The sequence below is a fragment of the Bactrocera neohumeralis genome, chromosome 2 (genome assembly GCF_024586455.1).
Source record: "Bactrocera neohumeralis isolate Rockhampton chromosome 2, APGP_CSIRO_Bneo_wtdbg2-racon-allhic-juicebox.fasta_v2, whole genome shotgun sequence".
Classification (NCBI taxonomy): Eukaryota; Metazoa; Arthropoda; class Insecta; order Diptera; family Tephritidae; genus Bactrocera; species Bactrocera neohumeralis.
The window spans coordinates 38287449-38312483 of record NC_065919.1 but is presented as its reverse complement, the minus strand read 5'-3'; the positions used below and the strand labels follow the sequence as shown (position 1 = coordinate 38312483).

The window sequence follows — 25035 nt, the reverse complement described above, 5'->3', positions numbered from 1 at the left end:
GAAAGCTCTGCGCTACTGAAGAGATGACAAGCAATACAAGAGAGTATCACAAAGGTTCTCCCTGAAATAAATTGCGAAATCAGTGAGTAATTTGTGAGACCCATTTTTTGAATCAATTTTACGTATGTTTACAATCTTTATTTAATGAGATTTAATATAGTTTTTTTTAAGAAAGATCGTGTTATTTAAACTTTGACTTCCGAACATGTTATCATAAGAGATTCGTTTATTAAGAATGTAAGAAAGAAGTAAGGTTGATGTTTAGGTTATTTAAAATATGTACAGAAGTGTTTGGAAATATTAAAATATTGTGTTAACTGAGCTTTGAAAGTTAATTTTGAAAATCTTTTCTGATTAAAACATATATGTACATATGTTTGGGCCTAATATATAATATTTAGCTTCTTAAACAAATTTGAATTATGTATACTTTACTGTGGAATGGAAACCAAAAAACATATATGAAATAAAATAAAAATCTCAAAACTCCTTTCTTTCCTTAGTGGCACCACTGGCTAATATTATTAAAAATGTGAACTTTGACAGCGCTCTCTCGAATCGAAAAGATTCGTATCATGTCATCCATGACTGAAACAACGAAGCGAAGAAAACAAAGGGTTTGCTTTCAGTGTTTATCTCTAATAAAAATGGTGACTGCTGCTGTGAAAGCATAAAAAATTGTATTACAAAGTGACGATTATCCTTCAGAATAACCTCCCAGGATTATAGCAAATGCAACACAAATTCTGAAATCAACAGATGCATGCGAGATTTTTAAGTTATGCTTAACTTTCTGGCACTGCCCCTTTAAATAGTTTCATTAAAAATAAATTATTCTTAAATATATTTAACGTTCTTCCATAATATCTGGTCAACTTCAATTTTCCTTCATGTTAATGCGACATGCGTTTTAGCATTTATGAAGCCACACGACTTTGTAAAAACTATCATAAAGTGGACATTTGAAAAAAAAATCAGGCAATAAATCCGTATTATTATACATTGCATATCGCATTGGCTTTTTTAGCTTTAATGCCGAAAATTTCTAAAATTGTTTTTTCAAAATCAATCATTATTTTGTGTTTGAAATTTTCAACAGCTAATTTGTTAAACTTTCCCTAAAAATATAAATTTTTGTAGTGAATTTAAACTACGCACGAGTTTGACACTCAAGTGCTGAACACATAGAGCGCGACTCGATATGGCAGCACCACGGTCAACTGTAAATGGCAGGGATAATGGGATGCCCAACTTATTCCAGTGTGAGAGCGCCTCAAAATAAGCCTTTTTTATAACATTTTCCATTATGGCCAGATCGAACAAAATAGGAATTTTTGGGCATTTTAAATTAAAACACCCAACAATTATTACGATTGCAAATTGTTATATATTGGACTTTTAATATATGGCGAAACTACTTAAATCCTTTTTTAAGATTTTATGGTACATTAAAACAACTAACTTTTGATCTTTCAATACTTAATAAGGTGAATTGAGCCTTTTAGTTCTCATTAAATTAAATAAAATTAAATTTCAAATTTTCTTGAATTTTCATTGTTTTAAATTTTTATTAGCGATCTTGAACGGCGGCAACAAATTCCTCCGTTCACACATATTTTTGGTATAATTTCAATCTGGCCGTTCAAGTCATTCCAATTGCAAAACGTCAAAACCTACCCAATCCCGTCAACTGTCAAAGTTCGGTAGGTGAGCGGCTCTCACAGTTATTGATCTCTTTATCTCTGGTAAATGGCGTCGTGAATTCTTCCACGCGAACATTTGTAAGAAGGCAGCGACATAACAAGATAACACAACTATCCACTTTGCATATACACAATTTCGTTGTGGCCATACTAATATCTTTCACTTCAATGAAATTTTAATATTTTGTTCAAAGTGAAATTTGTTATGCAAAAAATAAGTAAATAGGTAAATTTATTTGTTTTAAATTATAAATTGTTATTACAAATGATATAACAGAGCCATTTTATGCTTTTATTTGTAAAATAACGTCAGATTTGTTAGAGCTTTGAATAATTTTACATTTTACATATTAGTGGCATCACTCCTCTCTACTGTCAACTTCTACTGTCGTCCTACTGTCGTTGGCAAATATAAGAATATTTTGAAGTTAGCGAGAGCGACAACTGTCGGCCTGCAGTGGTGTAGTCGTGCAGCTGTCTAAATAACTGTGACCATCAGAACGTGTGTATTTTAATATTTGACAGATGTCGCTTGCAGTCTGTCGCGCTCTATGTGTTCAGCATATTCACTTACGCTGTACAGAGTGCCACCATTGTGAAAAGGAAAAGCGAATAGACAAAACGTAATTGCATTTTCGTTATAGCGAACATTTTCACTTGCGCAACGTGAAATACGATCCGAGCGATTCTGTACTGTGATACAGTCACAAGTCTCTAAAATTGAGATTTTCAATAAGAGACGATTTTTGTGATTTGAGACGATTTAGCAATTCAGTACGTGACAGTCAAAAAAATCTCTCAATTGAAAACGACAGGTCTAAATTTCATTATTTTGAGATGTATTTAAACTTGAATGAAAATAAATAAGGCGGGAACAAATATTAAATTTTATATAACAAAGCAAAAAAGCATAATTATCAATAAAAATAAAAATATATGTTAACTTTTGTTTGATAGAATATTTACACAATTTATGTGGAATTGATTAATTTTTAACTTTTTCGTGTTGGCGTTGCTTACAAAATATTTAATATGAAGATCTAAATTCAGTGTTTTCAAAATGGCAAACGAGAGTTATTTTTAGTTTTTCAATAAACTCACTTCTACTGAACATTTTCGTTTGTTCGATATTATTGTCCACGTTCCGCGTTTATTTGCCGACAGATTCAATATATAATTATATTTTCGCCTTTAAATTTGTCGTGTGATTTACAGAATTCCAAATTGTGATTACAGGCACTAGTCAAAACAACAAATTTAATAAAAGAAAAACAAGAAAAAAATTTAACTGCGTCGGCACTGAAGCTATAATATTTATAGCATAAAAGAGTATACAACAGATCTTGATTTTGATCGGTCAGTTTAAATGGCAGCTTTACGTTACTATCTTCTGATCTGAAGAACATTTTCTGAGATTGTAGCGATTCCTCTGACAAAAGTCTTTGTGTAAATTTCTTGAAGATATCTTGTCAAATCAAAAAGTTTTCGATATAAGGACTTGAGTTGGATCATCTGATATCGGCGTCATCTTGCTGAGAAAAGACCACCACATCATCCTGCTCCGCCTTTTTTTAAATTGTTCAAGGTGAGTTATAAATTCCTACCCCAAAATCAACTTCTTTGCTTTGCCGTAATAAATATGAGGTTCCATGCTTACCTGGTTCAATAATTTTGGGCCCTCATAAATACCTCTTGACGTTCTTATCAGTTTGATAATAAAGTAAGCTTAAACATTTATTAATATGACTGACTGCTCACCCCCAATTCTGAAGCCTAATTATTTCACTGTTAGTGTACAGTTGTTACAGCTTTAAGTGGATTTTTGTGTATCGATTTGGCATATATGTAAGTTTGTAAATAACGGCCTTTATATTTGGTTGCACGTGTGTGTGCTCACCTATTTATTTAATGCCATGACATATTCAATCGAGCCAATTAATGTCACACATAAACCAGTCAAGCGCACACATGTGCGCATATACTACATTGCGAAGTTTGTACTACACCGACACACATGCCCCCAAGTCCAAATGTAAGCCTGTATGAAATAGTTAATTTCGAGGAGGGCGTTCATTGAAATCTTGTGGCTGTTTGTGTGCCATTCGATTATGTTTGTTTGTTTTGCCTATGTGTGAGTTGAAAGCACAAGTGTTAGTCTATTATTAATATTATAAGCCCGAAAGCAATTTATCTTGCGTGTGTGCACAGATGCACCCACACAAGCACGCCTGAATGCTTGTCTACTTGACTACTTGAATGGCTGAGCGGTTGAGTGGTTGAGTGGCCTGGCAGGATGCATAATTGCATCGGCTCGGTGTATTATCGCACAGGATGTGCGCTGCATTTACAAATATCAACTGAAACACACATACACACTCATGCATGCACACGCTATTCAAGCTTGTCGGCGTGGCACTTAATTATATTGAACAGCATATTAGAGCCAAAACTGTTGCCAACAATTTCAACTATGCACCCAGCTTATGAGGGGCGGAATTTACAAGAAATATATGTACATATATCTTGCGAGTATTAAATGTTGCACGTACATTTGTACAGCGGTATGTGTGCTATAAGCTGAGATATTGCTTCGCATTTCATAACAACACCAAATGTGTGTGTGCGTTGTTGCAGCAATAACAATTTAATTACATCAACAAAGCATATTTAGAGCTTTCGAGTCTGTTGGTGGCAAACAAACGCTTGCGGTGAACTTTGCTCCTCAGCGCTGCTCAGAGCTCTGAGCTGCTGATTTTCCTTGTCTACTTAAGTGATGCCTAAATGCATAATGCTTACGGAAAGGTCGATAAGGCCATTCTGCAAGCCACTTATGCATTTGCACTCGATGTGCACGTGTGTGTGTAGTCACTGGAAATTTGCTTAGTTTAATTAGTTAAATTTTTGCAAAAAGTTTCGGTTGTGGACCCATGGCGAGTGCATAAAATGTACAACAACAATGACAATTAATTCAGTGCGGTTCCCTAGTTAAACAACGCAATCAATTACACGCACGCACAAACACACCCTTACAGATATTTGATATAAAAAGGTATATGTATGTTGTTGCTGGGCGTGGCGGTTGTATGTATGTATATGTGATTTTGCAAATTAGAGCTTGTAATTATAATTATTAGTTTGTAGAGCATATTTCTTGTGCTTATTGCATGCCTATGCTCGGAAAAGTTTAGGGTTGTTCAAATAATTTTCGCCCGTATGAATTTACATATGTATGTGAGCAAAATTATGTATATGCTATATGCAACAAACTGTTTGCAAAACACAGTAGAATTGAGATTACATGTTATATAATGTACAGGTGTGCATATATGACAATAATGTTATGAATTCATTTAATTACCTAGTAGAAAGAAGGAAGTTCGGGTGCAGACAAACACTGTATCAAACCTTTATGAAACTACAAAACGTAGTGTGGCAGTTTTAATCTAAAAGTGGTGGAAATTGAACTTCCAGCGCCCAGGTAATGTACGTGAAGATCTCAATTTATACCATTGATATTAGTGAGATAATGCCACTAGGCTATGTTTGAAAAAACGTTCAAATTTGAAAACTAGCTATAATATTTGTTTACGTAAATTCTTATTCTTCCAAATAAAATTTATTCCCTTAAAAGTAGTACCGTCCGATAAGTTGTACTTTTGTCAACACTTCCAGTCCTTGAAACAGTTGGAATAGTCTTTACCGGTATAGTCTTCAAGACTTTCTTCTATTCGGTTTATATTTCTTCAATCGTGTCAAAACGGACTCAAGCGAATGTGGCGATTGCGGACGAGTCGAATTTTTTGCGAAACTAGCGGAAGAATTATTGACAACGTGACATGATGCATTATGGTGTTAAAAGAACTGAGAGTTGTTTGTCTATAATATTCCTTGTTGGTAGTTTGGCCCGATCGGCGGGAGAATTGCACTGCGATTAGTTTTAGTTATTACAAACATAGGATATTATTACATACTATTATCAATTACTACACTTTGTGCAAAGCAGTACGCGACAATAAAAATAAATAGAATCCAATAAAAGTAAAACAGTTTGCATAAATGCTCATAATCTACACAAAATAAAAATATAATCCCCTTATTGTACCGCCGCAATTACCTGCAGAGCAGATTGTAATAATAATTAATATTTTTATCTTTCACCAGATTCCGACAACTAAGCGATTCAATCAAATCAAGTTACTAAGAGTTATTTATAAAAAGGAACGTCTATGCTCAGATGTAACCGAATATTTTATTCTAGTGCAGTTTTCAGAGATTAAAGTCGGAGGCATGTTTTCAGGTATTGGCAAAATTGTGTATTAAGACATTGCGAAAGAATTTAATATTCACTATTCTACAAATTTATGAATGGTTTATAATCATATTGGGTATCCGATGAACTTATATAATATTATAGCTCATAAACTCTCTTAGTTTCATTACTACATTTCGCTTACTTTCAAAGCTATTTACATTGAAATTATCCCATTTACACTCGTATCAAGAATCTACAAGTATTTGATTCGGAAATTAAGGGGTTAGACGAACGTAGGTATCAAGTCACTCTTTAAGTTCGCAAAAAACGTTCGCGTCCTGAATGCGAATATTTCACCTTAAACTAAGCGGAACCTAACGCTAAACTATATTATGTTTTAGAAGAGTTAACTCAACTTAAATTTAATTTCATTAAAATATGGCACATACTGGGTAAATAAAATCTTCATATTATTTTACCGTTGTACCGAAAACCCTAGAAATCGGCATACAACACACATAGACTCACTATACATACTTACATACTTGCAGACACTTTCAATATTTGAAGCTTTTGTTTGATTATGCAAATTCCTAATTAGAAGTCAATTAATGTGTTTGCTCATGAAGGTTTACACAGTAATCAAAGTTTCAAATTATTGGCTAACATGCATATTCATACATACAAGTACATGCATGTACATAAGTCTGCAAATATTACAAATTATCGTGCAATCAAGACTTAGATGCATTTTTTTTCTGTGCTTGATTCCTTCATAATCCTTCGTTATTTTCGAGAGCAAATACATTTTGTAGGAAACTATGAATTCGGTCTCAAAATGTTTGAAAGAACCGAAGAAAATATGTTGACCCTTCATTTCTATTTCATGTTCGGATACGGATACAAGAACTTGATTCTGATCGTTCAGCTTGTATCGCAGCAATATGCTATAGCAGTCCGATATCGGCGATTCCGACAAATCAGCAGCATCTGACGGACATGGTGTTCTCAGAAGCTATTAGAAGCTGAGTTATTTTTTAATATTTGACTACTTTATTTTTTACGTGGATATTTGACACAACAGACAAGATTTACAAGACTACCGAACTAATGGGACCAAAATGAGCTCAGTTAAACTTTTAGTCAGTCCAGCACCGGATAATAGGAGAAGATTTCTTGCTCTTACCCCAATAACATCTTCTGAATGGAGGCAAAATTGTGATAAGAATGAACTTTAAAAAAAAATCTGCTGTACTTTTTAAAATATTATGAGGAAAGGTTTGCTTTTAAACTAGGACTTTTTATAAAATAATTAAATTCGGTAAAGATCTTTAAACTTTGTTTAAACTAGAGACTAGATACTACTTGCATTTATAATGCTTCATTTACTCACCTGCGTTTCAGTCACATTCAGCAACTTAGCCATTTCCGTGCGTTCACTCGAACTAAGATATTTCTTTATTTCGAACTGTTTCTCCAATTCGAATATCTGACGACCTGTGAAGGTGGTGCGCGCCTTCTTCTTGCGTCGCGCATCGGTCGATCCCGAATCTGAGTCGTCCTCCGTGGTCTCCACCGCAGGCACGGAAGATGAGGCGGGCGGTGTGCTAACGGTCGGGAATTGCTTATCGCGCATAAGACTGTCACTGCTACCAGTAGGACTCACATCCGGCACAGGCATCGACGAAGAAGACGCCGGGGGCGTAACTGTCGACGACGCTGAGCCCAACAACGCTGCACTCGTGGCGGAAACACCAGCGGCAGAGGCATTCGCAAGTTTTTTCTTCTTACCCGATTTGACTGTGTGATTGGCATCTGAAACGAAGGCACAATAAAAAGTCGAAACGTTTAGACAAAGAAGGTGACTTTGCTTTGTGGGTAAACAAATTGCAGTTTTTTGCATAAAAACATAACCAAACAATTATAATATTGCAATCTTAAGTGTCTATCGGTGTATTTGCTCATGAATATGTTGTCGGTAATGGAGAATGCTAATGAAATCATACGAGTCGCTAAAAACGAGCGCTTAAGTGTCTGTCTGCTTGGTTGGCACGCGGCAATGCAACAATGCTGTCTGTCAAGCGATGCTGTCAATCACTTTGTAACCTCATTTGCTTGCGGTGCTGCCCGTTAAAGTCCTATCGTTGTTGTTTTCTGCATGCCATGGCATATTCGTAGGTGTCGGGGATACATTCCGTTGGCGGCGGTCCGTTTTTGTTGTCACTTCGTGCGTTGCCGCAGCTCGTCGCTGTATGCTTGTTGCACACACCTTCAAGTGCTTGAATGCTTTCGCATTTATTGCTAATTTCACGCACTTAAACGGCGTTCATTCAATTGGCACAACAACAACAAAAGTGAATAAGTATTATGTGCAAAAACAACTGTCAGCCTTCCTGTCTAATTGCGTTGCGGCTTGTCATTTGATATGCAGCTGCGGTTTTCACAATAATTATTGTTGTTGTACATAAATATGCTTGTTACTGTAGCACTTGCTAAATTTCAATTTGTACTCTGAGATTGCCATAGTATTGTCGCTAATTTGACTTTATTTAGATTTCAATTGATTTCACTCAAATGGGTTGTGCATATTTTTAATTGTTCACTGTATTTGTAACAGCAGCGTTTAAGTGTTTGTAAGCAAATATACACTCTGCGAAAAGTGTTTGACTTTAAGGTAGTAACGAACAAAGTATTTGACGCATTAATATACACCTTGCATATATTCTTTCTCTTAAAATAACCTCTAGCTAGGTATGCAAATCATAGGCTGAAGAGTTGCTATGAAAAAAAACCTATTCTTATCCTAGAGTACTAACCTTAACCCGAAAGCTATGAAATTTTCATTTTTTTACTTGCTTTGAGGCTATTCGTTTCAAAATGATGCTAGTTGTGATATTTTTGTTCCCCATTGAAAATATTCAATTTCATGTTTCGAGAAAATACTGTTTCCTCATGGAAAAAGTGGCTCGATCATGTCGGCAAATAATGATTAAAAATTAATAGATTAAAGAGTATTCATACCGGATTGAAAAATAAAGAACAAAAGTTTGAATTCCAAGCATATAAGTAGTTAAGTGTAAAAAAGAAAATGTTTTAAATATAAATTAAATTTCCATTTGACTGTTAATTTTTAATCCAAGATATTTGGGACTAAAAATTTTAAAATTAAATTTTTATTTATGAATTAAATTGAAAATCTAATTTTTAATTTAAAAATTTTTAACTAAAAAATGCGCAACCCTAGGCTACAAAAATGTTAGGAAAAATCTTTCCCAGTATATTTCAAGGTGAAATATTGATTTTTAGACTTTCGTCGTAAACATACCAACACAAATGGCATACCCCATTCAGGTAGACCACAAGAGACGCTCTGTAAGCGATAGTTTTTGTCTTTTTATAACCTGAACATATACCCTATTTGCTACGAAGATTGTAAAACCCTGGAAGGAATGTTGAAGACAATAATAGAAGATATTTTGTCAAAAAATGTTTTCCTTACAAGAACTTGATTTTAGGCGGTTTTGTATATCCTATAGAAGTCCGATATCGGCGCTTCGGCTAAATGAGCAGCTTCTTACGGAGAAAATAACGTGTGCAAAATTGCATATCTCTAAAACTGGCATACTAGTTTGCTTATATACCGACGGACAGACGGGCATAGTTAAATCGACTCAAGGTCACTTTAATCACTTATGGTCTTCCCCTGCTGCAGTGATTCAGAAATTTTGCTAAGTGCGCCCCTGTCTAATAAAAAAGGATAACATTCCTCATTCTAGTGTAAAGTAAGATGAAATAAGCATTATTTAGAGTGTAACTGTAAGTTTGCGACATTGATTTACCAGCTTTGCATTTGAATTTTGCATTATTCAAGAATAGCAATGAGTTGAAGGTGAGGTAAGAGAACATCTGTGAGCCAAATGAATCAGTAGACGCAACAACAATAAGTAGTAATAGAAAAATCATATGCAGAATTAAAGTGCAGGCGCTCTTGCTAAGGACAGAGATTTTTAAAAGAATCAAGCTGAGTGAGCAATGAAATAACAAGCTAAATTAGCAGCCGAGTATGGAGGGGAATGCAAATGACCTGCATGTAGAAATTGAAAACAACAACAGACGGCATTTGCACGAGCTCATATAATACATACAAGCCGAACGGACCGAACGGGAGTGGAAGAATAATGACTTTCCGTGGCGATTAAAAACTAATAATAACTACAATTGCACTTAACGGATCACAAACGTGTACACCTATATATATATGTATGTATATCATATATATTTATATACATATATGGTATGTATATGGACAGAAGTGTGTAGCGGCATGCAAATAAAGGCGAGTATGTTCGCGAGAATTGTTAATAACAATTAATAAAGCGACATTTAGCAATAATTGAACAACAATAACAAAAGAATAAAACGTGTTTGTTTTCTTTATATGCAGTGCGACTGCAGTAGTTATTGCCTGATGTTGCTAACCGCTTTGGCCTGACTTGCCCCCTCGCGAATGCCTGCATTTTTATTCGCGACACGTTGTGGGATGTCTGTGTTGGCGTCTGGCTCTGTAACTGTGCTTGTGGTCGCTCGGTCATAGCCGTACTCAGTGCTGACGCATGCAACAACTTGTGGCAGGTTTGTGTCTGTGCAACAAAGGTTTCCTTAATATGTTGTATTTTGTATTGCTGCTTGTTGCTGAAATTCTACTCGTTTGCAATTATATTGATTGTTTCTACATATATTTATAAGAATTTATAGGAGTACAAGTACACCTTCACATCCTCATGAATTATTATTTGCGGTTGATTTCCTAGAACTAAATGACATTAACTTCTGTGGAAAAGTTTGACATGCAAGTAAATAAGCTTTTTATGAAAGGAAGTTCGCCATTTGTAGTTTTATTTATTGTTTCCTTCAAATAATAGTCCCTAAACAAATATCCCTCAGCCTTGAATTCAGAAAGGTCTTCTTAAGAAACAACAATTGAAATGTGATCTCCAATTTCCGGTTTCAGGTGGTAAACTGTTGAGATCGAATGAGGGATGTGTGGGCCACACGGGTGTGGTAGACGAATACCCCTGACTGAACATTAGCTAAATGAGTTTGAATATTTTAAAATTCATCCTCTATCAAAGAGTATTAATTATTGAAGTTCAGTTCGAAAAGAGGCATCAGGTGAAATAGAAAAAATTTCCATACAACGACCAACAGTTCGATCGAACAGTTCGTTTGACATTATACAATTATATAATATATATGCTCTAGTGGTTAGTGGTCCGATCTGAACAATTTCTTCGGAGATTGTATTGTTCGCTTGGACAATAATCCAAATAAACAAATTGTTTACAGGAACTTGATTTTGATCGGTCAATTTATATGGTATATCAGCTATAGTATCCGATATCAGTGGTTCCGACAAATTAGCAGCTTTTTGGGGAGAAAAGGACGTGTGCAAATTTTAATTGGTATCTCTAGAATTGAGTGCCTAGTTCGCTTATATACAGACAGGTGGAGGGGGATATGTCAAAATCGACTTAGCAGTATACTTTATTGGGTCTTTGACGTTTCCTTTTGAGTGTTACAAACTTCGTGGTAAACTTAATATTCAAACTCATTCAGAGAATAAAAATTAAACGGAAAAATCTATGTTTACATATATCTACATATATTAAACTGCATAATATAATTAATAATGTTAAATAAGCTCAATTTTCAACTTCGAAGGCAAACAATTTGATTTTGGAAGGCCTTCGTTACATGAAAGTTTGTTCATTGTTAAAGTTAGAGGCACAGTGCTGATTGTGTCAAGAGGAACAGTTGAGGGCAACATAAAAATCAGCCATAAAATAGCTCGTGATTTCCTGAAAAGCCACCTAGCGAATTCATGATTATAAGTCCCATATAGAAAATTCACTGGCCATTATGGATGTCATTAAAATTACCATAAAGGCTGTGAAATTATTAAGTATCCCATAATGACCGTCATTGCCGGGTTCTATAGCCATCGACAGTCGGAAAACACATACATACGTACATATGTTTGCTCATAACTTATAAATACGCACATAAATGTAAAATGCCTGCCAAACAGCAGTAGTCGTAAGCTGGGCAGTCCCAAGTGCAGCTGCAACAGGCAGCACCAAGCTCATGAACTCATGCCACAGCGCACGTTGTGATGGCACTGAATACTCGGTAGCGTGTTGCACATTTTTTATGATCCGTTAAACGTTGCGTTGATGGAATTTCTGCAAATAATCGATGTTAATGACAATAAACAGCAGCAGCATCGCCAACACTGCTAGACGCCGCGCACGGGCGGGCAATAAAAGTGCAACAATTATTGTAAACTATAAAATTGTGATATATGCGAATTTTACAAGCTGTAACGACAACAATAATGTAAATATAAACGGAAGGCAAACTCCGGAGTGACCATATATAGTATGGTGCTGTCACGCTTAGAGAGCGAACGGTGCAATAAATAAACTTGTTTGTATAGTACAAGTATATATTTAGAGATTATGAAATATGTATTTGCTTTTGTGAATCGATGTGCTTAACCTTGGATAATGTTGCAAGATGTTTGTATATTCTGCAAGTAGAGGGACTTTTAGATTTCATGAGCTTTTTATATAGGAAAGGAATGAATATTATAAGCTCATTGCTAACTTTATAGTGTCTTCTGTCTTTTAACTTAAAAAAAAATTCTGAATATATTGCTTATGAAAAGGTCTTTGCTGGGCCTCGACATTTGTCAAAAATTAGTTGCATTGTACTAAAATGAGGGGTATAATATTTGTTTGAGGTAGTTTCACTTTAAAATATTCGACGATTTTTGAAATGTTTTGTTATTTTCACTGATTTTATCGTAATACGTATTCTGTATCTGAATCGCTATACCTTGATTAAGATGTTGGCTGTATCCAATGAATTTTGAGTTTTTGTTATTAATAGTTTTGTCTCACGTGTGTATATCTTTATTGATGAGTTATTTATCACTTGACTTTCAATTTCTGTCAGAGACGACCGAAAAGATCGTAGTAGATAAAAAAAGTTGGTTATGTTGTGTTTAGCCAAAATCTGAAGAGGTCAGTAGGGTAATCTTTTTTCCAAATTATTTTTTTGTTTTGCATTTTCTGATACCTTATACTCTTAGAATTAATGTAGAAACCATTGGAAGGTTTCGAAAAAGGCCCAAAAATAATAATAATAATGCTCGGAGTGCACAACTGGCACTTTAAACGCGTTTTTCTCAAAACTCACTTTTTTAAAATGGCGGACATGATTCCGGTCGAACGACTCAACCGATTTGCTTACTTTTTTTTAAATGGTCACAAAACGCCTTTCTATCGTCCCTATAATTTATTGACAATGTTATGACAAAATTTATATAAAAAAAACATGGAGAAAAATTAAAGAAGAAAAATTTTAATTACTTTTTTATTTATCAACATTTTTTCATGATTTTAGTAGGGACGATAACCATTCACGTACTTTTTATGAATAAATTGGGTTTTTGTGTTTCAGGTGATCCAAACATGAGAAATCGTGTCCGCCAGTGAAAAAACGCATCTCATTCACCCAGCCATTTCTCCGACAGATGTCATCAAAAAAATTCCGAAAAAATGTGTTTATACACTCCACGATATACCTCATGATATGTGAAAAAAGCTTTATCTTATATACATATGTACAAGTATAAAAATGAATCGCAAAATGTGTTGCTAAGCGCATAACTCAACAACGCCTGGACCAATTTGGCCAATTCTTTTTTCTAAATGTTCGTTTAGGTTCAAAGATGGGTTTTACGGCAAATTCAAATAGTTGCCGGAAAACCCCTAAAAACAGCCCTTTTCTTTTTCTCATACAAACGAATGAATGTTTGTTTGTTAGTAGCGCTAATGCTCGAGAACGGCTGAACCAATCTTGATGAAATTATCAGAGGTTGTTCGCTGTGGATCGGGGAAGGTGTAGAAAAAAAACCGTATGCTTTTCATGAGGAAAAGTCGGAAAATTGGACAATTCCAAAAAGTAACTTTTTTTCATACAAAATTTTTTTTCAATTTTTTTTGTTTTGTTTTTCAATTATTTGAATCGTTCAAATTTGTCGTTTGCTTTCTTTATTCCGGCTATTCAAAAAAAAAAAAAATATTGAAAATTAGTCAGTGAAAATGTTATGTGTGTTTCATACAAAGTAATCAATTTTAGATAGAAATTTGTTACGCTACCACGAAGAGGTCGCGCTAATATCCGTCGGCGTTCGTTTTGCCATCAACGTATGGCAGCCCAAGACACATGAACGAGTACTCCCAGGATGCGGTGACATACGTGCGGAATTATGGATCGCGGCCAATCAGCAAGCGATCGTCACGATGTCACAGCACGACTTTTCAAACAAGAGCTACGATATTAGATGGACTTTATCTTGAAGCAACGTATGGCATATATGGTGCTGTTAGATGCTGGATGTACTCTGTTGAGTTGCAAAAAAGAGGTTTGCCGCACCACACATTCTTCTTTAGATGGTGGATTGTGGTTACACCAGATCAAATTGATGAAATCATTTCTGTGGAAATTTCTGATGCAGAGAAAGATCCAGTATTATACGAAGTGGTGAAAACGTATTCATAGACCTTGCGGACACCACAATCCCACTTCGGTTTGTAAATGCACGAAACACTATCCAGGTTTCTTTCGGAAACAAAAACTGGAAATGATGGATATCCACTCTATCGGCGTTGCTCACCAGAGGACAACTGCAGAACATTCAACATTCAATTCAGAAGAGTGAATATCGAAGTTGACTACACTATTTGCCACTATTGTCTAATTCACATTCAAAACTCACGATAAAATACGTCATCAAAAGAAGCAACATGGCGGTTATTGGCCTCGAACGATATGGTCGATACGTGAACTGCAATAAAGCGCTTTGTAGGATATTTACTTTTGCGATTCATGAACGTTTTCCGACTGTTGTGCGTCTCGCGGTTAATTTGGAGAATGTCCAAAGATTGTATTTCAACACAGAGAATACATTACAGCCAGTGGAAACACCGCCAACAACAAAATTAACATTGGCGAGTTTTTTTCAACTTTCGTCAGTGATCCGTTTGCGAGAACATTTTACATCGTCTCGCTAAGAATTGGAAATGGGTCAATTCTGGTTGATACTTCCGGTTTGATATCAATTCCATCTTCCCTTTATCAATTCACGAAAGATGAACTCATCACGAATGTTCCTTAACGGCACGCGCAATGTTAGCTGCCAAAAATACCGATGTTGTTGACTTAAACTGGAAGATTCAAAGACAAATTCCGGGAAACTTGCGCTCATACAAATCTATCGATCGTCTTGGCAATGAAGACGACGAATTATCCAGTGGAATTTCTAAATTCTTTGGAGAGGCTTGGTATGCCACCGCATCATTTGCGTCTCAAAGTTGGATCTGTCGTTATTATGTTTCGCAATCTTCACGCGCCGAAACTGTGTAATGGAACCCGACTGATTGTGACGCACCTATCGAATACAAGGGGGGCAGAATGCTTGTCTCTACGAATTCTTTTGAGTTCTAACGATTAGGTAATATACATATAAAGTAAGCATGCATATAAAAACAAGAGCATAACGGTACTAAAATAGCAAAATCTGAATATTGTCTGACAATTGGTGCGAACTTTGGTTAGCCGCAGTCATATTTTTATCGTTTTTGCGGTAAGTTCTCTGTGTTTTTAATATTTTTCTGTGAAGTTTTGTTAACAATTACACTTATTCTTTTTGATTATATTCAGTTGACAACAGTGTGATTGAAATGGCTAGACAAAAGTTTTTAAATGATGTGGAAAAGGGACAAATTAAAATTTTGAAGGAAAATGGTCTTTCTAACAGAGCAATTAGCCGGCAAATCAAAAGATCAGAGAAAGTCGTGAGAAATTTTCTGAGATTAGGAGATAAATACGGCATATCCAATAAAAATTCAAGGAGGAATACCAAGATAACTCGCCGGCAAGTTAATATTATTAAAGAAGAAGCTACTAAAAATCGGTTGAGTGCCTCTAAAATAGTAGCCAAATTAAATATCCCAATTGGAAAAAGAAGAGTTCAGAAGATTTTAGCTGCAGACAGATACATAAAGTGGAAAAAGCAATTAAAAAAACCACAACTTACGCATGTCCATAAAGTAGCCAGATTTAAATTTGCGAAGGAGCATATGAGTTGGACCGATTACTGGCACGATGTTATTTTTTCTGATGAAAAAAAGTTTAATTTAGACGGACCTGATGGGTTCAGTTATTACTGGCATGATCTGCGCGAAAATAATCCTCCCAGAATGAGCCGTAATTTCGGGGTGGATCTGTGATGGTATGGGGTGGGTTCTCCTACCATGGAAAGCTCAAACTATGTTTTATTACGACGAAAATGGATTCGGAAAAATATATTGAGATGTTGGATGATGTGCTCATTGAGTATTTGGAGGATAACGAAGTTACGTTTACCTTTCAGCAGGACAATGCCAGCATCCACGTTTCCAAGAAGGCAAAAGAATTTTTTGCTTCGCGCTCTATACCGTTGCTAGAATGGCCAGCCCGAAGTCCGGATTTAAACCCCATAGAAAATGTTTGGGGCATAATTGCAAGGACTGTGTATGCGAATGGGCGCCAGTACTTAGCCGCGCAGGAGCTAAAAACAGCAATTTTGCAGGCGTGGCTGGATCTGGATAGAGGTACACTGCAAAAGTTAATTGACTCGATCCCAGCCAGAATTTTCCAAGTAATTAATAAGAATGGGGGTGCAACTTCGTACTAAGAGCGCAAAATTGGCTAAAATTTTGTGAAAACCTCTTAATTATCTAATTTTTTTGTAATGCTGCTAAGTAAAGTTCGCGTATAGTTACGTTGTATTTCCAACATTTAAACTTTTTTGTTTCTGTAATACATTTGAAATGTAAAAATATTTTTTCTTCTCTTTCCCAATAAAGAAATATTTTGAAAAATTCTAAATTCAGTTACTTTTGACAATAACTCTTATGTTAAACCACCAAAAAGCATGTGCGGCTAACCAAAGTTCGCGCACGTATTATCTTAGAAAATAGACCCTACCCTACTGATCCCTTAAGTTTATATCGCTTTGCGTCTATTATTCTTTATTTTGCACGCATTTTCAAAAAATCGAGTTTTGTATATTTTATTTTCTTATTGTTCTCAATATCGTTGCGGTGAATATTTTCGAAGTTACACGCAAAAGGCATTTCAGAGTTCTTGGAAGCACAAGATCAAGCTTTAAACGCATTTTTTCAAAATAGTGCTTTCAAAGTCAGTGACCAACATTACTAGAAAACGGCTAAGCCGAGCTTATTTTTTTAAACAATAAATATTTGTTTTTGTGAACAATTTTTAATAATATTGAGTCTTAAAATACAGTTAAAAGATATCACAATATGTGTATACATATTTGGATCAATAAATTTAAAAGTTTTCTAAGAAAAAATATGGAAAATTCGCTTTTCGCGAAGGCAAATACAACAAACAAGTTTGTGCTTTAAGGGCTGTTGTGCGTTTAATTCAAAACTGGCGTGATACTTTTTAGCCCGTGTTTGAACGTAAAGTATATAGTTCAAGCAGAAATGAGTTAATCAATATTATTCGGCAAGCAATATATTGACTATGTATGTATGTATAACAAAATTAAATTTACAAATCCTTCCCCAAGCGAAAATATTTATCAAGACACGATTGAATAAATGTAATATATAATGAATTACATTCAATAATTAATCACCAATTAATTCCATTACACATTTTTACGAAACAATAATTTTTGGCATCAATAATTTGCAACTTTCATCATAAATGCAGTGCAATGAGTGCATACAAATAAAACAATGGAAAGCATCAAACGATAATCAGTGATTCGGTGCAATTAATCAAAGTGGCACTTGAAATTGTGGGCATTCATTCGTAAATGATGAAAGTCACTTCAATGCATACATATGCACACAGTAAATGGGTGAAATTCGCATTAATAAAATAGCCGTAATCACAGAAATTTTCACCGCACCCATTCAATTTCACTTAAGCGCTTTTTAATGACCTCATAAAAATGCAACGGCCCACAATTAAAATTTTAAATCAACAGACCAAAAATATATACATACATACATATATGTACATATGTACATATTGTTCGCTTCACGCATTCACACACACAATATAAAATAAACGCAAACAAATGGCTGCGCTTCAATAACAACAATAACAATGAAATTAAATAGCAGCAAGTCGTTCATTTAATACAAAATAAATAAAAACTTCATGATATATTTATATCATTTGCACATTTGTTGGTGCAATCGTGCCTGCTTGGGTGTTTGTTTGTGAAAGTGTTGCCAACAATTTTCCATAATAAATTTTGCAACAGAGTTGAGTTCAACATACATATTCATGTACATTCAGCGTATGTGTAAGTGTATGCGTCGATATTATAGAGAAAAATGGGTCACCACAAATACCAAAGCAATTAGCCAATAACGATCGCAATCGGATCGGCCGACGGCGCAGCGAAAAGGATGGTAGAGATGGGACGAATTGGCGACATGAAGGGAGGGGGGGTGGTTTGGTTGTCGGTATGCAACGGTGAACTGTTTGCTACAATTGCAATTTGCGCCCGAGTGCTCGCAATGCAGCGGCGTCAGTATGTAAGTATGTATGTATATGTGAGTTGGTTATTTTACACACATAATTAAATGCCGTTAAGTGAGAGGGTGATTCAATGCGATTGGCAAATTACTGCCCATAAAATGAAAAATGGAATGCAAATATGTAAAGTGACTTCAATGCGAAATGCAATCGACCATAATGCAAGACACGCGGCAGCAACAACACTGCGGCGTCGAAAGTAATCACTGTGCATGCGACAGCGCTAAAAGCGTGAACGCAATCGAAACAAAAGCAACAACAGCAATGGCAAAGGCAACAATGCTAAATGTTAAATCAATTAATTTTATAGCAATAAAAAACATTTGGCAATCAAGCACCTTAATATTGCATAAATTAAATAAATATACATGCATGTGTATGTATGTACAATCTATATGTGTGTGTATGTAAGTATGTATTGGAATAAACATTTGGATATGTGCAGTGAGATATTGCACTGCCATACAAGCGATAAAAGTTAATGTCACAAAAATGATGATGATGATTTCATCAGTAATTTACGAGTTTCACCATTTGCTCGGCATCACTCGTGATTGATTACAGCGCACAGTGGGCGAAATGGTCAATCTGGCAACGCTTTGTTAATAACATCGAAACAAATTAAAATTTTAGGTACATGTATATATTCTTTATAAAATTATTTATTATTAACAAATACTTCATCAATTAATATCGGTAAATTTTGTTTTTGTTTTATTAAGCGTTTTTCTTTATTTTTCGGATGTACATATGTATATATGAAAAATATAGGAAGGTAAAAAATTTCAGGTGTAATTCTTCATTTTCTTTTAACGGGTGACCCAACTAGAGGTACTTTTTTCAATAGTCTATTTTTGACAGATCACGCGTGAGTCGTGTAAAGTTGTCATGATATTTCATAATCGGCCTACTGAGCGTATATTCGCATCACCATTCATTTTGAGACCCAGCATTCATTATTGGATATTAGAAAATATAGTAGCCGTAGCTGACAGTGTACAATCGATTCGGCGCCGTTCGTAGTAACTCGGACTGACGCATCAAACGACTTGGCGCATTTTACATCAAAATCTTAAATTGAAAGCGTAAAAAATACAGCTTTTGCGAGATTTGAAGCTCCTCGACAATCCCAAGCATTTCTTCGCTCCATGGGCTCTTGAAAAGTCAATGGCGACCGATATCGCGTTCTTTCGAATGCTAATAAACCCCATTAAATTTGTTGTTTCTGTGTTTTTTCTTTAAAAAAAGTAGGATTCCTTGAAATGGATCCCCTTTTACAACAAATAATTTCGCACGTTTTTTATGCAATTCAAGAAGAATTGCTTAGACAATTCTTCAGAACTTTCGGAAATACGACCTTCTGGTATCTCGTTCGCATATAAAATAAGCTGATTATACAAGGACTGTCGCAAAAGAAACAGAACTTTTTAAATATAACTGTTTCTGGTGGTAATGAAAAAAGTTTATGGTGATCAGTGCCTTTCCCATAGTAATGTGCATGAGTGGTTTAAGCGATTCCAAGAAGGTCGTGAGGACCTCTGTGACGATCAGAAGTCTGTCGTCTTCAGAAGTCAAAAATAAAGACAATGCTGATTTGTTTTTACGATTCCGAGGGTATTGTACACCGAGAGTTCGTCCCACCTGTCCAAACGATAATGCTGTGTTTTACCTTGGTGTTATGAAGCGTGCAGCGGTATATACCGTGGGGCAGGGTCCTGTCGCCTGTTGCAGGATAATGCGCCGTGTCATCGGTCGACGCTTGTCACTGATTTTTTGACAAAAAGCTCCATATTAACCATTAATCACTCACCCTACTCACCTGATCTGGCACCCTGTGATTTTTACCTATTTAGAAAACTTCATTTGCCCATCAAAGGACACTGGTTTCAGGACATTTCAGCTATCCAAAAGGCGACGACCGATATTCTCAAGAGCATTCCGAAAAATGACCTTAAACACTCATTTGAAATGCTAATTGACCGGGCTAAACGCTGTATCGAAGCACAAGGAAACTACTTTGAATAACAAAATATAACTTTTGAAAAATATTAATTTTTTGTTGTTTTTTTAACAGTCCTGTTTCTTTTGCGACAGACCTTGTATTACCATATGTTTTGAAGTACTTCGAGGTACCTATAGATTTTGACGTTATTATCATGTTTGCATTAATGCGTCTCTTCTGGCACCATTTCTATTAGAAACGAAACATTTTCAATAATATCTGCGCCATGTATTACAATTTTATGATTCGATGGATGCTCGTGAAACCAGGACATGTGAAAAACTGCTACGCTTACTGTATATCTCAAGCCATTATGCGGAAAATTACAGTTACAATAGGATTCGGCGGCTGAAAAATTGTGCGGGTAGCATTACCGTTGTTTGTGTTCCCAGAACCCGTCATTAGAATGTCCACCAAGATACCCATTTGTTAACTTAGTTGCTAAGCACCCTCATGTATGTAAGGAATAGGGGTTTTTAAGGCATCACCTAAACTTTTATTAATTTTTGAAGCTATTGCAGAGTCTACAACATTGAAGCGAAGCATTCATTTTTCAGGCCTTGTAAAATTTTACGCGCCCTGATATCATTCTTTCTTGGAGCGGGGTTTTATCAGCAACAGATGGAATTTTTTCGTTTGAGTCTGTGCTGCGTTTTCCGTAATAGTTGCCACATGATGGCAGATTATTGCTGATCTTTAAACGATATTGTCCACTGAAAAATTATAAAAAATGCTCATAAAATGAGCATATATAAGACGAAAATAACTAGTTTTATTACTAATAAAGCAATAATCCGAATTCTTAGGTGAAAGATATTGGATGTAAGCTTAAATTCTACGAATCTTGTATCAGACCCTGTAATTGGAAAGTATTTATGCCTGCTGTGCTTACCAACCGACTTCGTATAACATTTAGATTGCGTTGTTTTCAAAACAAAGACAAATATAATTGTTTGAAGAATACTTATATAATATATCTAGGTATCCATTTTTAATGTTTATTTAAAAAAGTTTCTAAATACATAGATAAATCAACATTCGTTTGAATAATCAATTTCCAATTGATTTATGAGAGTTAATTTCAATATTCACCTGTATAATTATATCAGGTTGTTAGTATGTAAAATTAAAATACAGTGATTAATTACAAATGCATTAATGCTCATAGATAAGCATTGTGGTGCATTTAACAGTGGCCCAACTTCCAGTTTTTGCGCCCCCCACTTTTGAATGCGAAGTAATGAATGTGCTAATGTGATACTTACCTAAGCAAGCAAGTGGAAGTAAACGCGATAAAGTGTTTAAAATGTAAAACGGTAATTATATAATGACAATTCAGCAACTTTCAAGTCAACAAGCAATAGGAGTCTAGATTTCACGAATACTAATACTTGTTTTCCTTTCCAACAGCGGATATGAATCATTGCGGTTTTATTTATATATAACAGCAAGACACGTCGTAAATGCGCACAACTCAATTCTATTTAAATGCTCAGGTGATTCGGAAATTTATTCATAAATATTTTTCGTTGCAAGCAAACACTTAAATAAAATTGTTTTGATTATGAAAAGAGGTTATATTTTATTCTATAAATGTCGTTATTTATAAAAAGCGAACGTAAGAAAGCGTTGCCTACATTTTGGGGCGCAAATAGTTAGCTTTTACTTTTGCATTATAAAAAATATAAAATTTACATTGCGTATAGGAAGAAGCAAAGAAGGCATCAATTGCCTTAGACTACTATAGAGAGATATGTGAACGGTGGAAGTGGCTCGAGAAGAGACGCAGTGAGTATTTTTACAAATGGGTGGAAGCTAGTAGGGCAGGTTGGGGAAGGCGTCTTCTAATCTAGCTCTACACTAAGTTTAGCTTTAGGCTACTGAATTCACGTTGTGTTTTTAAAGCGGAAGTGGTTGCTATTAAGGTGGCAATTGATTTGCTGTTCCGCAGTGCAGCTTAGTTGAGCTCAAAGATAGCCAAGGAGTATCTATATTCTAGATTATTAATTTACTTCATTATCAAACTCGTTTGGGTGCTTGGTCATAGCGGAATAGTTGCAAACTACAAAGCCAATGCTAAGAAGAGGGGCACCTTTACTGCGTTCATATAGTAACGGGAGCAAGTTGGTACTGGACCAAAGGAGATCGCGTGTGCTTAGAAGTCGTTGTTCAACGATCAGCTTCTGCGGGATCATTTTGGCAAAGAGTAGAACTCATACGCTACTACTGAACTGCTTGCCCTTATCAAATTTCAACCTTCCGCAATCGTAGGAGTTTTGCTAGTCATTGTTCAATAGGCATTCATGTCGTCCAGCCGTATGCAAATTGTCAAAGTTGAGTGAAAGTCGGGGATGTGGAAACATCCAGGAACTTTCTTTTCTTTTGTTCAGCTTTTGCAAGACTTAGATTGGAACATCTCGGCGGTCATACCTTCGGTGAACCAGAAGACCTAGCTGAAACTGATATTAGCCGCCGCAATAAAATTGTGATCGGGTCAAAGCACTTCATTTACGAGCAGCTTCATAAATTTTATATGTGGTCTAGGCAACACAACGGACCGTCGTTACAAGTTGTCCAAGTGAAATCCCTGTAAGGATTGTTCATATAACCGAACCTAACCTTGAACGAAATGAGGCTACAAGGTAAACTAAATAAGATTTTTGTATTAAATATTAAAGAAATGGACTTTGTTCAGGTCTTAATTTGGTAGTATTTATTTTCCTTCAATTCTAAAAAAAGGTATGTTAATCTGCCGCTTTTTACAATTTGCAATATACTCGCAATTAAAGTTATAAAATTTTCCTATTTTCATTAAATTGTAAGTACCATTAAGTGATTTTTAAGCCACATTACAAAAACAGTTATGGATGTTACATGCTCGCACTTACCTTTCTTGCTGCTTCCGGCTTTGGTAAGAATCTGTGTGTGTTTCACTTGTGGTGGCGGAGAACTCAATTCTCGCGGCTTCTTTGGTACACAAAGGTCCAAAGGCTGATCCATTATACTGCCACTTGCATCATCTTCACTGGCTTCGCTCACCGATGTACTACGCATATGCGCCGGTTCTCTTAACGGTGATTGTGGTTGTTGGGTAAATTGTTGCTGAAAATTACGTAGTATACTTTTAGGCGACTTGGCCGGCACTGGTGGAAGCGTTACAGCTGCGTTTGATGAAGAATTGGATGACTCGTCCATAGCATCGCGTTGTGGAACAATGTTGTTGTTGCTGGCATTGTTGGGGACAAAAGTGCGCTGTTGATTCGGCGAGGCAAGGGCCCGCCAACCGAGGATATCAGCTATTGCATGTGGTGTTGGCCGCATAGGTGGACGCGCATAAACATGTGGGTGCCAGCTTTCTGTGACATTATCACTAGCTTTAATTTCGAGATCATTATGAGTTTTGGAGGGTTTTAACGACGGTACCGCAGTTGGTTCCAAACGTCGGGGATGTGGTGTTTTAGCGCGTGGCGGCGGTGGTGGTGGTGGAGACAGAGGTGTCTGGAGAGGAGGTGCCGACAAACATGCTGTTTCCAAATAAGCCATATTACTACCGCCATTCGTGGGACAGTTGCCAGGTAAGGAGCGTGGTCCCGCTTCAAGCGTCTTCTGTAGAAAATTTCCAGTAATGCGTTGCTCGGGTTCAAGCACCTTTAGCAAATTTGAAAGCTTTTCTTTGTTGCTGGGGCTTATGCAAGCGTGGTTCGCCGCTAAATGCTGCGCTGCCATATTGTGATTTAATGCGCCAATTTGATTATTATTCATGTTGAAATTATTATATTGCGGAAGACCATGTGGTGGTATGGTCAATGGACTCTGATACACATATGAACTGGCGGCGGCCATATTTAAGTGCTCCTGCTCGGCTAGCGTTGCCTGTAGGCGGGCGTGTGACTTGTACTTTTGCTGCTCCTTGGCGAGTAGTGCGGCGGTGCTGAATATAGGCGCATGCGCTCCGCTTACCATTTCAGCAACAGCGTCACGGTCAATTTCGGGCATCATTTAAGGGCGCTCTCTGACCGAATACTGTTGGCGAGATGTATGGTGCAAAGGGAAACAAGGTTCTGTTGAAAGAATATAACGGTTAGTTAGAAATATAATATATTTGTCGAAAAGATTCAATATCTAACAAAACATCATCAAAAGCCTTAATTAGACTAAATTTGGGTTAACACTACCGCCACGAAAACGATCATCGCGGTATAGTAATAGCGTGTATACTACATATTTAGTTATATAGTATTATCAATAGCCTTTGATATTTATTCAAGAGGTTCAAGACGAGTGAAGCCTCCGGCAGATTTAGTAATATATACTTAAACAATATCGATCTTAGGGGCCTTAGCCTCTACGAAGGAAATCCTTTTTTAAAAATTACCGCTTTCGCC

At 36.0% G+C, this 25035-nt stretch overlaps 1 protein-coding gene across 6 annotated transcripts in view; it reads right to left on the bottom strand.

Annotated features, from left to right (window-relative positions):
- LOC126761121 (probable serine/threonine-protein kinase nek3) overlaps nucleotides 1-25035 on the bottom strand; it is a 120330-nt gene that overhangs the window by 33948 nt on the left and 61347 nt on the right. For all 6 annotated transcript variants that reach the window (XM_050481585.1, XM_050478305.1, XM_050479113.1 and 3 more), the window contains 2 exons: nucleotides 23539-24711; nucleotides 7349-7770 (listed from right to left, as the gene is read on the bottom strand). In XM_050481585.1, the coding sequence (XP_050337542.1) occupies nucleotides 7349-7770; nucleotides 23539-24649 (1533 nt within the window). In that variant the 5' untranslated portion in view covers nucleotides 24650-24711. The remainder of the gene's footprint in view (nucleotides 1-7348; nucleotides 7771-23538; nucleotides 24712-25035) is intronic.